The sequence below is a fragment of the Strix uralensis genome, chromosome 10 (assembly GCF_047716275.1).
Source record: "Strix uralensis isolate ZFMK-TIS-50842 chromosome 10, bStrUra1, whole genome shotgun sequence".
Lineage (NCBI taxonomy): Eukaryota > Metazoa > Chordata > Aves > Strigiformes > Strigidae > Strix > Strix uralensis.
In genome coordinates, this window is record NC_133981.1 from 14,469,558 (window position 1) to 14,485,900 (window position 16,343).

At 35.4% G+C, this 16,343-nt stretch overlaps 1 protein-coding gene across 33 annotated transcripts in view; it reads right to left on the reverse strand.

Annotated features, from left to right (window-relative positions):
• The window catches only part of SLMAP (sarcolemma associated protein), a 91,698-nt gene that overhangs the window by 12,311 nt on the left and 63,044 nt on the right, over positions 1 to 16,343 (reverse strand). For 22 of the 33 annotated variants that reach the window (XM_074879283.1, XM_074879279.1, XM_074879280.1 and 19 more), the window contains 6 exons: positions 13,888 to 13,968; positions 13,570 to 13,629; positions 7,478 to 7,600; positions 6,635 to 6,709; positions 2,473 to 2,793; positions 1,048 to 1,165 (listed from right to left, as the gene is read on the reverse strand). In XM_074879283.1, the coding sequence (XP_074735384.1) occupies positions 1,048 to 1,165; positions 2,473 to 2,793; positions 6,635 to 6,709; positions 7,478 to 7,600; positions 13,570 to 13,629; positions 13,888 to 13,968 (778 nt within the window). Of the gene's footprint in view, positions 1 to 1,047; positions 1,166 to 2,472; positions 2,794 to 6,634; positions 6,710 to 7,477; positions 7,601 to 8,058; positions 8,093 to 13,569; positions 13,630 to 13,887; positions 13,969 to 14,098; positions 14,119 to 14,796; positions 14,816 to 15,868; positions 15,979 to 16,343 lie in introns of those variants that run through there. The other 11 variants (XM_074879308.1, XM_074879306.1, XM_074879303.1 and 8 more) reach the window with 5 other exon arrangements.

Genomic DNA, 16,343 nt, shown 5'->3' on the forward strand with positions numbered 1-16,343 from the left:
CTTCAGTGTAATAACCAAGTAGTGTTAATTTGTGCCTGTGCAAGACAGAAGAAAAAAAACGATGAAATCTTGCATATTGCTATTATGCAAATCCTGTATTTGCTCATGTGACCTTCCATATGAAAAAAAAAAGGACGAGTGAAAATCAGGGCATGAGGGAATGAAAAAGGAAGGTTTGAGGCCTGTAAAGTAATACATTACTTTTCTAGAAACGTTTTACTGTTGGAAGTTTCATTTTTTTCCATTATATCTTACAACAGTAAGGAAGTCAGAAGAAAAAACATATCTAAGCATGATGGTAAAATTCAGATCCATATTAAAACAAAGTTGCTGTCCCATATTTACTTTGTGAATTAAATTCCAATATCTGAATCTGAAAACCAGCATAATAATGGCAGATGAAAGGGTAAGAGGGGAAGTTACTTCCAAGCAGAAGATTTAGATATCCTTTAGCAATGTCATGTGCTTGAATAGCAAATGAAATGCAGTAAAATACAAACACTCCTGCAGCACTCTAAAATCCCTCCCAAAAGATATTATGGCACTTATGAGAAAAAGATTCATATTTTTCTGTTAAGCAAAACATGATATAGAATATTGTTTCTGCCCATCACTACTATCCATAATGTCACAGGCTTCCATGAGACACCATACTATCTGAGAACCATTTGCCAAGCCCAAACGCTAAGAAAATTTCAGGTTAGGAAATCTATGTGGTTTATTATCTTTTAAGTAGAAGTCTAAATACTTCCACAAAACACACTTCCAAGTCCTTATTAAAAGCAGCAAAATAAGTCAGGTTACCTCATGACAATATAAGATGACTGCTAAGTAATACAGAAGCATTTGTAAAACAGAAAAAAATAGCTTGGTGTAACAATTTGGCATGAAGTGTGTTCAGCCCAATACTACGATACAAATAAAATTTCAATACATTTATTGAAACGCCATCACATATTTAGCACCACTTTTGGGAAGAAAACACAACAAAAACCCCCCTCTTCAGGTACTGTGATACCTCTCTAGACAAATCTATTGTGCCTTTACCTAGAAAGCTCCTTCTCTTGTCGCTGAAGTTCAGACGTAAGCAAAGTATTTTCCTTTCTTAGTGTAACACATTCAGCTTCCAGAGCACTCCACTCTGCCTTCAACTTTTCAAGTTCACCTGCAATTAATAAAATTTAATTGAATTGAGTAAAATTATTTCATGACTGCTTCAAGTATCACCAGCTAATAAATGGAAGAAAAGCTGGTATTAGTCATAAATCTCAAATATACTTGATTATAATCATGTCACATGAATTCTCTCACAAGCACCTATAAAACATTACAATACCTTTTACTGTTATGAAGTTTGTGAGTCAACAACAAGCTAGTGTTGGCTCTTTTTTTATGCAAGCTTTTTCTAAGGCACAAAGGAGAAAACAGCCTGTTTAGAGGTCTACTCTAGTATTTTAGAAACAGTGACAGAAAAGTATTTGAAGAATTTCCCAGACTTCAAAATAGCAAACAACTAGAATCACTAGATACCACGCCTCTGCTACAAAGAACAGAATGTTTAAAGCAGTAACTAATGGTGAAAATGAGACCTTTGAAATAAGTCAGCCTCTGGTAAAATAGACAAAAATTAATGTTACACAAGTCTTAATAATACAGAGACTGGAGTATGAACAGGAAAAAGACTTCTCTGACAACTTCACAAAGATTAACTGATTCAGAATTTAAAGCATATTTTACATACGCCAGTTTCTCTGTGGCATGTACAAAGTTTCAGCATAAGCTTTTGAACTCTATTAGCAGGTTCATCAAGCCCTGAAGCTATAGGCCTGGAGTAGTGGCTCTCAACCAGTCTTCACGAGACATGGGTGCATTACAGGTAAAGTGAAACACAAACAAGCCTAAAGCAAGCCCTATACTGGCTCAGCACAACATATTTTTATATCTCTACATCATGCATCTAGAATAAAGCTTTAATTTTAAATTTGTTTTAACATTTTTATGTTAAAAATGAGATGGTATCAACAGTTTTAAGCCATAAGATACAGTTATTTGTCTCGAGTGAAGCTTTGTTAAAAAAATTAAAAGGTCAGAAGCTACCCATTTATGGACTTAACTTATACAGAAGTAACATAAGCCCTTCTGGAAATCTGTGGCAGTGTCAAATTCCCTCAAACAGTACAAGTTTTCCATCTTTTCTAAGTGGAATTATACTTGGTCTACTCTTGATATCAAAGGGTATCTAAATAGTAATTGTCAATTTTGCCAAAATAGGCTTAATGCAGTATAGAAAACAGCTTTTGTAACACTACAAGCCTTAATACACATATATAAATACACACATTGTGTGTATATGCAGACATAGTAAATGACTACAGACACACAGACAAATAGTGATTTGAGTAACTGACATTCATCAGAGTGAGAAAGATGCTGCTGTTAGCATTGGTCTGTGACATACTTTTAAACAAGTACCTTTTAAGCGAGTAGCCTCTTCCCTCTGCTGATCCTCACACTGCTGGCATCTCAGCTGAAAACTGGCTTGCAGACTGACAATTTCTTTTTCATAATCTGAGGCATCTTTCCGCCACCGTTCAAGTTCCACTCGCACTGTTTGCAGCTCATCTTGCAATGCAGAAATATCTGTATCTCGTTCTGATGCTGCCTTTTCTGCTACTTGTTGAAGTGACAGAATCTCATTTTGAGCACTGACTAGTTCATTTCGAGTGCTTGAAATTTCATTCTCCTTTTCCTCCCGAAGATTCTCAATATCTTCCTGTAACCTTCGCAACTGAGCTGGAAAGCATACGCTAATGTTAATACTTTTAAAAACTGTATTTACAGAAAATCTAAAAAAACCACAACTCCCTTTCTCAACTTGATGTTTTATAGAAGTAAAGAATCCTAATGCAATTGAAAAAGATATTAATCTTGTCAAATGCTGTACCCTTAAAGAGACAAGTATCTGGGGTCATGTATTACAGAGTCAAAAGAAACAAGAATTGTGGTTGGACAACACTTTGTTAGACAGGATTGTGTTATATGTGTGATACTAAAGTAACACTCCAAAATCTGAAACCAAGATTTAGATCCAACATCACTGTAAGTAAACCAGGTATTATAGAACAAGGACATTGGAGGGTTCAGGGACAAGAGGAAAAGCAAGAAAGCGTCTGTGACAAGCCACACATTTGTAAAGCTCCATTGGAAACGTTTGCTTGTTCAGCGGTTAACGTGCAATGTCTATAAATATTCGAGGCACAGAGTCTAATTTCTACTCCAGTCTCAACATGTAGTAAAGGAAATAAAAATTATTTCTTTGCAAAAAGCATTTTTCCAAGTGCAGAATTAATTTTGAGTTGAAAGGGACAGTTGCACCGAATATACTGAAGTGTAAGAAGTCCTTTAGCATTTACAGTTTACTGTAAATATGCAGCAGTCACATGCACACTAGGCTATTTTATATTTCTGCATGAAGCTAACCTTATAAATTACTCCCATTCAAAACTGTTTCATTATTAAACACATCCCTTCTCTGAGCACAACTATTTTTCATAAGCACACATGCAAACAGAATCCAGTGCAAACAATTGAAAGAAAAAAAGCACAGAGAAAAGGGAAGTATGAAAGAAAGAAGTGCAAAATTACAGTTAAAACCCTGAATGATGGAAGTGTTTAATTTGCTCAGTGTTTTTGTTTTGCTTTTTAAAGAACACATATCAGAATTCACATGTATTTAATTTATTTTTAACTTGGAAAAAAGCAACTGAATTGCTCTGAGAAGAAAAGTGCTAAGTTCTTAACATCACTTGAAAACCTAACATAAGATATTGTAGAGGATCAGAATTATACATTTAAAGTTACATGGTTCAGAAGCAAAGGGAAAAAAGCAGACATCAGAAAGCATGGGGAAAGTGACCAAGGCTGAGTAACCTTCATAGATTACTTGTATTTATTTTTGTTCTCTCAAACCATTACCGAAGATGATACGGAGAATGTGAGCGAGTATTGCTGTAAACTGATACAGCACAAAACTACTCAAGAGACACCTGCACTTTCATGACAACTACACATGATGTTTTTCAGTAGCTACATATACAGTAATATAGGTAGAATTCATATATAGGTACAATCTAGAAACTCTCCTGTTAGCTGATGTACAGTGAAGAAAAATGCAATTTTTTCTTCCCCTCCTCTAAACAGGCTCCAGCAAGACATTTAGCTCATGAGATAAACTAAAAAACCTATGAGTTACCCAATTCCACACTCTGTAAGAAAAAGACAGTATGGGAAAAAAATTATAGACAACAGTAAGATTTCACAGCAATTCTGTATAAATGAAACAGTCTATCTGTTCCAGAACAAAGACATTTGCAGCATGACAGGGTTTTAAATATGTGAGCAACATGAAGTTTACTAAACCTCACGTGCTTGGTAATAGTTTCTACAGGCTTACACTAACAGAATAACAAACAAAGTAGTAGATGAGAACAACCTGACAGTAACACAACACAACACACTACATATTAACAATTGCCTTACATTAGGAGCCTTGAACCTACCAAACCCCATATGCTAGGAAACCGCATGTTACACCAGGAATCACACAATTGCTAACACAGCAGGTGTCCATTAATGAGCAAATGAATGATTCTTTTCAAACCATATCCCTCTGATATTTTCTTTATCAAGCCAAGCTAAATTCCTGCTTCTTGGTAATGGCAGTATGTCAAAGAAATTTGTTTTTTTGCTTATGCCTGCATTGTTGATGAACGATTCTCCTATTAAATGTTCAGGTGTGAAAACAAGCATGGTATAACTGAAAATCCAAACACATACAAGCCACATAAAGTTTGGTGGAGTTATAGAAATAACTTACACAGGATAATTACTACCAAGGATATTAGAATGGTTTCTGAAGCACTGGATATAATTTGAAAGTGCAGTAATGGAAGTTTTCTTTCTAACATCTCTTATTTAAGCCATTACCTCATCTAAACTGAACACTTAACTGTTTTTTTTAATAAGTAATAACAAGTTACATTTATTTCCTTGCTTCACCTATCTGTTCATCTAAAGAACTTCACACGTAGAGACAGGATTCTCAGTTGTTTCTGTGGCACCTTCTCTTCTCTATGGCAAACATACAAAACCATGTAGCACTGGCTGGCCTAAAACATTGATTCCATGGAAATACTTCACAAAATGTTACTGCATGAAGCTGCCAGGATTTTTTTCTCCACTACAGTTGACAGAGGCTGCCAAGTGAGAATCCTGACATCCTGACAACTCTTCCCCAAGTTGAGGTTGGGGACACACCCTAAAAGTCTGGGAAGCAGCAAGCATACAACAAACATCAGAATCTTCTGAACTACAATTGAGAGAGAAGAGGAGGAAACGTTAGCAAGACCTCACTTGAGAACGGTTCAGGAAACAAAAAAGTACTGAACTGACAAGAGGCACCTTGCAGTTGAGTTTGGCTCTGTCAAGCTTCTACTTTTGATTCTTTTTTTCTGAGAGGGAAAAAGAGAGATATCTTTCTTCTGCATAGAAGTAACTATCAACTAATTTCTAACTTTTGCTACAGCATTTTTTACTTGGAGAATTTTCATTAGCAGGATAAGATTCAAAATTAAATTGCTCCTCTTGTTCGGAAGAGTATTATGTAAGATCCTCTTTCTTACAGAAGCAATGGCAGAAAACGTAAATATTTTTTGCTGACATTCACATAAAACAGTGCTATTATATAAGCTTCTCAGTGTAATTGGTGTATGTCAAGTACCACATTCCACAAACTACTGCCTATAATCTGCTAAAGCTATTTTGATTTCCTAAGAATGCGAGGACTGTCAGTCCATCTGCCTGTCTGCTCATCTGCCTTCCAACCATTTTTTGGTCTAAACCAAATGATATGTTGACAAAGATCCCAACATAAGGAGCTCCTGCAAGTTTCATAACAATCAATGGCTGAGTAAATGTTCAAACTAATGCTTCCTCTAAGGAAGTCATAGTATAACTTACTGATTTTAAGGCTAGACAGCCTCTTGACCAGTGAGCTCACTCGCATGCACAGGCTAACAAGTTAACATGATACAGATTACATGACACAGAAGTTATGTAAATCATGGGATTCCATTCTGCTATAATTATTTTGGGCTGAAAAGAGCATGACTGGTCATACTGTTTTTTCCAAAAATCGCAGACTGTGCGTCTGTTGCTGAAATTTTACTGCATGCTCTGAGGTTGGATGTAGATCCGGATTAAAAATTTCTTTAAGAGGATCCTACCAATGAAGTGACCAATGAGCACAAAAGAGACTAAACCTTCTGAATGCTCTGAAGATAAAATAGTCACAGTAAGAATCCCTGGATGATTCAAAGCTGAGAAAGACAGAAGAGAGAGGAAGGAGAAGAGGTATCTGTTGCAGATCATATCTTTTGCATTTTCCAAGTTATGAGTAGAACCGTAGGAATTGACAGGAAATATTTCACAATAAAATTCAAAGATATGGTGAAAGAAATCAGATTTAAAACATACTAACAAAGGAAAATGTTAATTGAGTGTGCTTATGATGCCATGGAAACATCCAAAGCTGTATTTTTTTCCCTAAAGAGTAGGGTGAAAAAAAAATTCCTACCTTGCAGAAGATTTATTTGCTTGTTAGATTCTTCAACTTGCACTCGATATGCTTTTCTCTCTTCTTCCAATAGCGCTATAAATGAAAGTGAAAGTGTGCCCAAATGTTTGTTAGTAAGATGTATTTCAGCTGTGTAATTAATTTTAGTCACAACTTCCCCTTAACTGAAAAGTTTAAAACAATCATATTTCAGTAAGTTATCAGAGCTAGTAACTGTGTAAGTAGTTTAATAAAAAGTTAATATTAAGACACCATTCCATTATTCTGGTAGTATCACAATTAATTCAAAATCAATATAATCTGTTGCCTGATCCAAAAACTCCATGTGTGCTAAATGCAAACTGGTGTGGAAGGAAAAAAGAAAAAAAGCTGTAAATATACCCCATAAAGAACACTGAACAATATGCAGTTAAACTGGACTATACTATTACCTGCCAAAAACAACCCACAGTTGCTGAAGATAATGATACAGCTACGTATCTGATAGGATGATCTAAACAAAGAACCACCACTGAACACATTATGTGCATTATCTCACTGAAATATAGATTAATCAATATCTGTAGATTAATATGTTCTATAAGGATGAAATATATGGAGTTCAAGTATGTCTTCAGTACTATGAAAAGATGTTCATTTATCTTGAACCAAGAAGTCAGAGCTCAGTTGCACTATATATAGTTTAGAAAAAAATCAAAACTTTCAGACGTTCTGTGCAGATGTAAATGGTATGAAATACATTTATCTAAGAGACAGTCAGCAAAACTGGACCCCCTTTTAAAACTACCTGATAAACACAATTTTAATGGATACCCTACACAATCAAGTTGATCTGGGTCTCACCTTGAAGTTCAAAGCATTTTTGTTTACTTGTCCTAGCTAGCTCTTGGGCTTCAATCAGCTCCTTGTGCAGCTGCTGAATTTCTTGCTTAGCCTCAGTCTCTGATTGTGCACCCTGCAATTCATCTGATAAAAGAACATTTTCTTTAAATCATAAACCTGTACAACAGTTTAATTTGCACTGCCATGTGATGACTGATGAATTTTTATTCAAATCATCCAAAGTTAGTTAAACTCAAAATTGGATTAGGTAAATATTAGCAAAAATATTAATATACTTTTTAAAGGAGGAAAACATAGGCAAACGGAAACATTCATTACATATAACATGCAGTATAAAACAAAATAACAAACAAGAATTAGAGAGCTTTTAAAAACACCGTATAGACTGGCAAGGATTCCTGCACTGACAAACATGAAGGAACAACGCGCGTAAGACAATCCTTGACTGTGTTTACAACTGGTCTATTTTTAAAAGGAAGCTACTCTAACCCTCTCTCCTAGCACACACTTATCAGCAATGACCCTGCATCCCCCACATCCCAAGCCCACCCTCCCACTGCCCTGCTCCTAGCAGCACGTACCAGCCCTGGCAGGCAGCATACCAGCACACGTACAGACCCAGCCTTGTACTGAGGCTGGTTAATGCCAGTCAGCTGCAAGAGATTATGCAAAGAATTGCTATTAAGTGGTTTGCTACTGCCAATCGGCTTGTTACTATGCTAGGCTTAGCCTCCCCCTCTTCCTCTGTGGACTGCAACTACAAGGAAAGGAAAAATGTAGGGAAATTTTATAAAACAAAATCAAGAAAATGAAAAGTCCATCCTCCTTATTTCATTCAGTGGCCTAGTAAATACTAAGCTAAATTCTGCCCTTAAAATTCTTTTCACTATGTCTTAAAATATTAGGTATGTCTTTAACACAATCAGATATCTACATGTGTTATTTAAACTCTAAAAAAATACCCCAAAACAGTTGCTTTTCCCCACAAGTTTTGTATTAGCTAAAATGCATGTTAAATACCTCTTGGGCTTATAAGAGATGACTTGAAGTCACAGACAAATCAAATACTTCTAAAACTGAGGTTTTGGGGGACATTTAAAAGAGAAAAATAAATATTTGTTACTAATAGTAGTGTCCTCTCAGGGACACGCACTAGAAACTAGATGCAGTAATGAAGAGGAAGACAACAGTCTAGCCTGCAGGCATCTGCAATGCCAGGAACTGGATCCAGGAAACTCATCGGCTAAATTTTCCTTAAGTAGCATCCGTGAGAAAACAGATGTTTCAATAGGCACACAAACAGCACCAATAACCTGTATAGGTAGAAGGCGAAAACTTTATATAAAGTCTGTTAGGTGAGAAAGGTAAAGGAGGGAAATCAGTGAAAGAAGTCCAGCTGTGCATCATGGGAGAGGGAGAACAAAAAGGTAGATGTGTTACACAGCTAACTGGTTAATGAACAGCTATCACTATAGACCATAGGGATTTAAGATAAAGGCACCCTGCTTAGACAACCCCAAAAGACAAATTATTTTGGTTGTCCGGATCTTTCATTACTAAAAAAAAATAAATACAAGCTATAGTTTAGTTTGTCATTATACTTTTGAGATTCATATTTGACTGTATGTCACCAATAAAGTAACTACAGATTTTTTTCTGTTTTCTTCATTAAAAAATTGTTTCTTCATTAAAAAATGCTAAAGTATTCATACTGCATCTCTCTAAGAAAAGAGGCTATGTTTTTTCTATTCTCACAGTAATGAATTGGTGGGATCGAGTAGAGCTGAGGACACACGTCTGCTTTTCAGAACAAAATTATGAGAGCAGAAAGAACAAAGAGGACTACCTATTTCATCCAAACACTTTATCATTTATTAGAGTTCCAAATCCAAGTTTCTCTTTACTGAACATGTTTTGTTCTTAGCTTCTCATGGATAAAGACTTGAGGCAATTAGTCTTCCAACCCTCCTTAATGAGACAGTTCAGAAGAAATGGATGAGGAAGTTGACAAATTATGCTCAAACCATGCCTGATAAAGCAGCAGTGTCCTGAATCCAACAATAGACACCTTAAATGAACTTTCTGGTGGACAGTATTTTCCAGTCAATGAAAGCAGGCATCATAAGAGATAATACTGCTTCAAAGGAGATGAGGAATGCAACTTATGGGACAACATAATCAGTTTAGCAAAAGCACAATCAAGGTAAACACTCTTTCCTACTCAAATGCAATAGGGGAATTTCCATATGCCTGACACGCTTCTAAATCAAAAGCCAAGAAATACAAGCATGAGAATGTAACAGCTTTTCAAGTCTTATCCAAACTGAAAATTTCTTTAATGTCTTTTAGTTCAAAGCAAATATAATTTTTGTGCTAACTAGTTTTGAAAAAAATTCTGTAGTAAGTAGGATTGCTCTATTTATAAATAATAAAACTACTAAATATCATCAGGCTTAGAATTAGTTCCCTCAAGAAGCAAATTCACATCACAATGACCTGGTTTGAGAACCAATGTAAAAGGCTGTAATCAAAAAAGTATTTGAGCAATTTCCAGAAGTATTCAGCATTAGACTAACTGTTCACAGAGAAGTCTAAGCAATTCTACCATTAATTAAAAAGATGCCAAAAAAACCCCACCTCAAACAAGTCAAATACAACAGTTTGAAAACCCTCATGCATTTATTCTAGCTCACAGAAAATTTTAATCTGTGATCAGATTGTTTGCCATGGTACAAGAACTGTTCTTAATTAACACCACTCTGTTTCCCACACACACAATGAGGCTTCCCTTAACATCAACTCCACTGGTAGATTTTAAATTGTTAAAAAAAGTAGCACGACCTGTACAAATCATTCTCAAAGCACATGAAAATTTCTCCTCCTTCAATCTAGCTCAAGAAAAGGAGTCTAACCCATGGGTCAGTTTTGGGGAAAAATGACCATTTCCAAATCATTAAGAATATGATGGTGTGTGAAGGAATATTTTGGAATTTCGGGATCTATAAAATAAAATTTCAATAAAACCAGAATAAAAACAAAGCTCAGATTAAATTAACATTTACAAACAAAAAGATATTAACAGAGCTCTGCTTATATGTTTGCCTTTACACTTCTGTTTTGATAACAAGAGATGATATAGAACAACACATAGGCTACGGTCTTAACTGATCCCTTATCTGTATATGCCTGGCCTGTGGAAGCAACTTCATGAGCAGGCTGGTATTTCTCCAAGTCTCATAGTAGTTCACTTGCAGAATTTTGCAGGATCTCTCAGGTTACACAGATGACTATTTTCAGAGTACTCAGGTGAAGTCAGATAAACAATTAAAACTTCAGATTTTCTTCAGCTTCATAACATCCACGTAAAGGAAACTGTATCATTTATTTGAAATAAAGTGTCTGGCTATTGCAACATAAAGCAATGGTTCCTAAACTTTCTGAATCAGTAGACATTGCTGATTTTAACAATTTCTTATGTAAACTACCACTATTCAGCAAACCCTCAACTGAAAACCCTCATTAAGATTCCATGAATCAGTCTTGTAGTTACTATGAAAATATAATGAAGTTGATAAGAACAAGATTACTAACCTTCCAATGACATTTATTGCTTCTTTCCATCTGTTTAACATTTATCCATTTTTAACTTTGCAATAAGTAGTCACAAACAGCCTGTCTAAATACAATTGTCCAGGGAATTGTTATTAGTGGCTAATGAAGTCGTTTACCTCATGGGGAAAAAAAAGCAGTTCTGATCTGTTACAGCTTTTCCCCTTCCCCTCTCTGCCAGATTCTGACTTGTAGAAAGTTGAAACAAATCCTGAATGCACTCAGAATTTACTGATGGAAAATACACTTGGAGGAAACTACAGCAGTTAAAAGTCTCATCATTTTCTTGTTCCATTAATTTGTTTTGTAAATTCCAACAGTTAAACAAAAAGGAACACTGCCTTTTCCAGCAGTCATTTCCGCATTCCAAACAGCGGCCAGATCAGAAATGTTCTCACTCTTCCTTAATTATATGACAAATCCACTTGAAAGTCTTTCTGTGGCAAATAAGATCCTTTTTAGGGCAAAGTCAAGCATATGAAGTAGCTCTCTGACAAAACCTCAAACAAAACTGCGGGTTTATAGGCTCTTCATAAAAATTACAAGGGCAAATGATTCATTGTACAGATATTTTTTTAATGGCTTCATGAGAACAAAATAGGAATGCCCATAGATAGCCTCAAGAGAAAGAGAATTATTCCAATTATTTCGGTTAATTGCAATATGCAATTCAATAGCAAAGCAGTCTATGTAAACAGGTATTTTTTTACTTATTCCCTTAAAAGTTCAGTAACAGTTATGGTTTAAATCTTCAACTGAGTAAAGACAGATGAAGCAATGAAAACATCCACATTAGGAAAAGACTGCTTCCATGTTACTACAGAAAACTTGATTTTAGTCCTTTTAGAGTTCACTAAACCCTTCCTGTTAGTTTAATATACCCTAGACAGAGAAAGTATAACTACACCTGACCCTTGCCATGACACGAGACTGTTCTAATCCAGGAAGCAGCATGCTCACAGCAGCCTTATCTTGGCCTTGGGCTGTTAAACAAACCTTTCTGAAAGAACTTAGGAAGACTTCACTTGCATGTAAGGAGAATTCAGGAATCAGAGGTTTTCAGCCTGAGGGGTCCATGGACTACTTTTAATGGGTCTGCAGAAGATAACTAAGAAATCCAGCCAATTAGGAGTAGTCTTCAGTTGGCTATCTTAAAATTATAAGAATTATAATTAAAATAATTTTGACATGAGCTGAATTAAGTTTCTCTGTTGTACTGTTTAAATACAAAGGGTTGCTCTGTCTATGAATTCTGGCATGTGACAATGCTCACAGGAAACAAACTCCTTAATGTGTATCCCATTCTGGAATTAAAAGTTCTGATACTTAATGAACATCATGTTTTTCAACTGATTTTTTTTTTTTTCAAATAAAACTTGCTGCCAACCCTAAATTTATTACCAAAAATAAGACAACCATAATCACTACAAACAACATTAACAGATTCTACCTTCTAACATAAGAAGTCACTGAATATACTTGTTACAAATTGCAGATCAAAACCCAAATGGAACACTCTCAGTATCTCAAACACTCCTTTTTAAACTGATATTCACTGGAAAATATCAAATTCAAGTTTAGTTTCACTGTTTAGAAACATATAATATATATAATTCTTGGAAATCCTGCTGTCATAGAATTAGAGAAGTGTAAACAATTACAGAAAAAAGTTCTTTTACAGGTCTCCTACATATTATTATAGTTTCATGTCTTCCTGAACTATGCAGAAGTGACATTCTTTTTACTTGTGATCCCAACATAAGCATCATTTTACAGATCTTACCAAATGTCTAGTTGTACATAAAGCATAAAATAATTTTCAGTACACTAAATGTAATTATTAATACCCCACAAATTTTTCAGCTTGCTAATCAAGTTTTAAGTACATGCCTTCAGTGCAAATAGCAGTAAAAAATTTAATTTATAGCTATGAAGCTCAAAGCTAAAGCTCAGCAATCATCTAAATACAGTTACAACAAGAGTCAGATCTTGGTTCTGTTAATCAAAAACATATTTTAGGTTTTCTTTTTAACCCAGCTGGTGCAAACTAACAGAAGCATTTCTGACAGTGGTGGAAACTATACAAGTAAATTTTTGTAATGCTAAAAACATGTCAGTGATGAAAGAATCCCTCCTTCCCACAGCTATTAGCCCTAACTTAAGCGTATGCTGAAACTATTTCTCAACTCTATTTGAAGTTATAACATGTAAATTCCTAGAACAGTGTTGGTGAGTTCAGAAACTAGCTTTATGCACAAATTATTTCCATACTAACATTCAGAAGTATATTTTTATATCACATTGCCCAAAGGAATCATTATTGATATTTAAATGTAACTCTTCCATACTACCATGACTAAAACATTTCAATTTCAGCACTCCACTTGAATGCACATTTGATAAAAACCAAGCAGACAAAAAGATACATATATACACACACACAGAGTTTATGCATCTAAAGTTGCAAAAGTTAATTTGTTTACCTTTTAGAAGAGCTACTTTAGCAATAGGTTCATTTAGATCTTGGTCATCCATTTGGGCATCTAAAAAAAACACCCAACACCTTTCAGAAAGCAGGCAGACTGCAGATGGTTTTCATATATGCATTCTTTAAGTGAAGACAAGCTTTTAAGTTCTTCCAGCTTTACAACAGTTAATTAAGAAATCACAAATAGGCAATACTGCTCTAAGCTCGTATCTGGCTCTGTATAACACACACCTTCTCTGCTCTTTTAGAAAATGCTTCTGATTACGTAATTCAAGTTAAATAGATGTTACAGAAACCTCAGTTAAACGCTTACCTGTAGTGTCGTCGCTGCTTTTCTCCTTGCTTGGACTAAGAGTATCCGACAAATCAGATTCTTTAACTCTTGCTTGATTCTCTGTTAGAGACAAGGAAAATCAACGACAATCAGTAAATGCTTTGTTCAATCTCTTAATCATAATTTCTTCTATACATCTATTTAACTACTGCCAATAGAAAACAACTTATTTGAAAAAACACTTAAAAACCTGGTGGTTGCTTATTTCTTTTTAAGTCTGGGCTAAAATGGATTCAGCATCACTAAAGTCATTAATCTAGCCTAGCATCTAACAGGGGATGCAACTGCCTCATGCACAGCTTGAACTTTTGTTAAAGCTGTATTCTTGCCAGTTGGAACTCTGTGCAAAAGCCGATTCAATGAGGGAACAAATAAGAAAACAAAACTAGAACAATGCAGACACTGTAACAAGTCAGAAAGAAACTGCTGTTAAGAATAAAACTGTGCTTCAGTATTTTGGACAAATAAAATAGCAGCAACAAGTCTTGTATATACTGTACTGTTAAAAAGAAGCATGGTATGAACTAGTAAAGGATGACAGCAATATAAATTAATAAACTATTTTCTAGAATTTTTCCATTCAAATTGTATAAAGAGAAGGCAGTCTATGTCCTTTCCACCAAAAAATACCTGTATGAAATATCTGTTCATACACAATTCACCACATTATTACATTATACATGTAGCTTAAAGCCACACAGTTGTTTGTTTGGGTTTTTTTCCATTGTTGGTTTTTTACCAGTTCTAGATTTTTAATGAAGACCAGATACTTTCAAAAGGTGAGGGGACATAATTATACTAGTGCATCCTGTTCCCACACAGAATTATCCCTGACTCAGAGTCTAAACACTTTATGAGGCTTATCTTGGGTTTTTTTTTTAACCTAACCATTTTAATTTAGTTCTGATGGGTCTGTTAAAGAAAAGTACATCATCGCTGGTGTGGGCAAACCCAGTTAAGTCTGTCAGCAAGAAACTATGTCACCAACACGCAGGTGAGGTTACACATAATGAAGTCTTTCTTGGCTGACTATGCAGAGCCTTGGTTTGACAGCATCGCTGCCCACCCACAGATTAATAGAGGTTTCCTCCAAGTCTCAAGTCCCAGGTAGAGAGATACATATAAAAAGGCATCATTACAACATTCCCAGTATACAGACTTTACTTTTTCCATTCAGGCAGAAAAGCACAGCAAACAAATAATTTCTTCACATATAGATACTCTAGATGCAACAAAAACGTACCAAGACATGGCAAGAAATATGCACAGCAATAAATAAATCGTGTTATAGCAATAGGGCTAGTATATGAAAATATGTAAAAAAACAAAGGAGTAATTGTTTTTTCAAATAGTAAGAACAAACAGAACTAAACACCCCCAAAATGAAAGAAGTGGAAACTGAAGAAAGCCTGTGCACCTACATGGGGAAATTAGCAAGATGACAAAACACAGACAGGTTAATAGGAAAAAATTTTTTTCTTCATCTAACATGAAAAGTTTTCTATTTCTCTGTGCCAGAATAACATCCATACATGAAACAGAGGGCAGCAAGTACAAACAAAGCAGCTGATCAAATGCCAGGCTCTACCTAGCCTAATGCAACTGAAATCACTGGAGAAGGGGGAAGCACCCACAAACTTAAAGCACATTAGGGGTTTGCACCTGGCAGCTATTCCAAACATCTCTCTCATGACTTCAGCAGACTTCAAAGCTCATAAATAACTGGAGTAGTTATAAACTTGATGTTTGGGGGTGGTTCTTTGCTAAAAGAAAAAGGGTATTTCCCCATTTTTAGGAATAAGGTTTTTAATTAATATCTAAAGATGTTATGACACAAAGAATTTTACATGGATCATATGGAATCAAGCTCACAAGATTGCTATTAAAACTGTAATAATTACTTAACCAAGTAATACATTCTTTTTAAAGTATTGAGAAAAGTATATCCTAAAAGCCTCACCCATGTTGTTTGTATTAGCGGCCAATCCAGAAGCACTAAGCTGAGCAATAGCTGTATCCAACTAACTTTACCGTATCTGGTCATACATGGAAACACAGCTTTCTCGCTCTGTGCAAAATGGGACGAACAATGCAAGTTCCAACCGCCAAATTCATTCTCTCTTCCTCCACCTCCCTCTCATACTCCCTCCCACCCACTCTCGGGTACACCAGCTACTTTCTCCCTCCTATCCTCCTCCCCCTGAAACAAGGGACAATATTAGGCACCAGAGGAAAGATGCATTAGTGTCTACATCTGGAACAGCAGAAGTCAAAAAGAGCAATGATTTAGAAAGCTGCTTCCTATTCTGGAATCAGAGTCATAAGCACAAAACTCTTTCCTGTACTATATTATTTCACAGCAGTTGTCCCTATTTCCCATAATGGAACTGAGCTGAATAAATATAGCCAAAATGATGAAGTATATTAAAATGTGT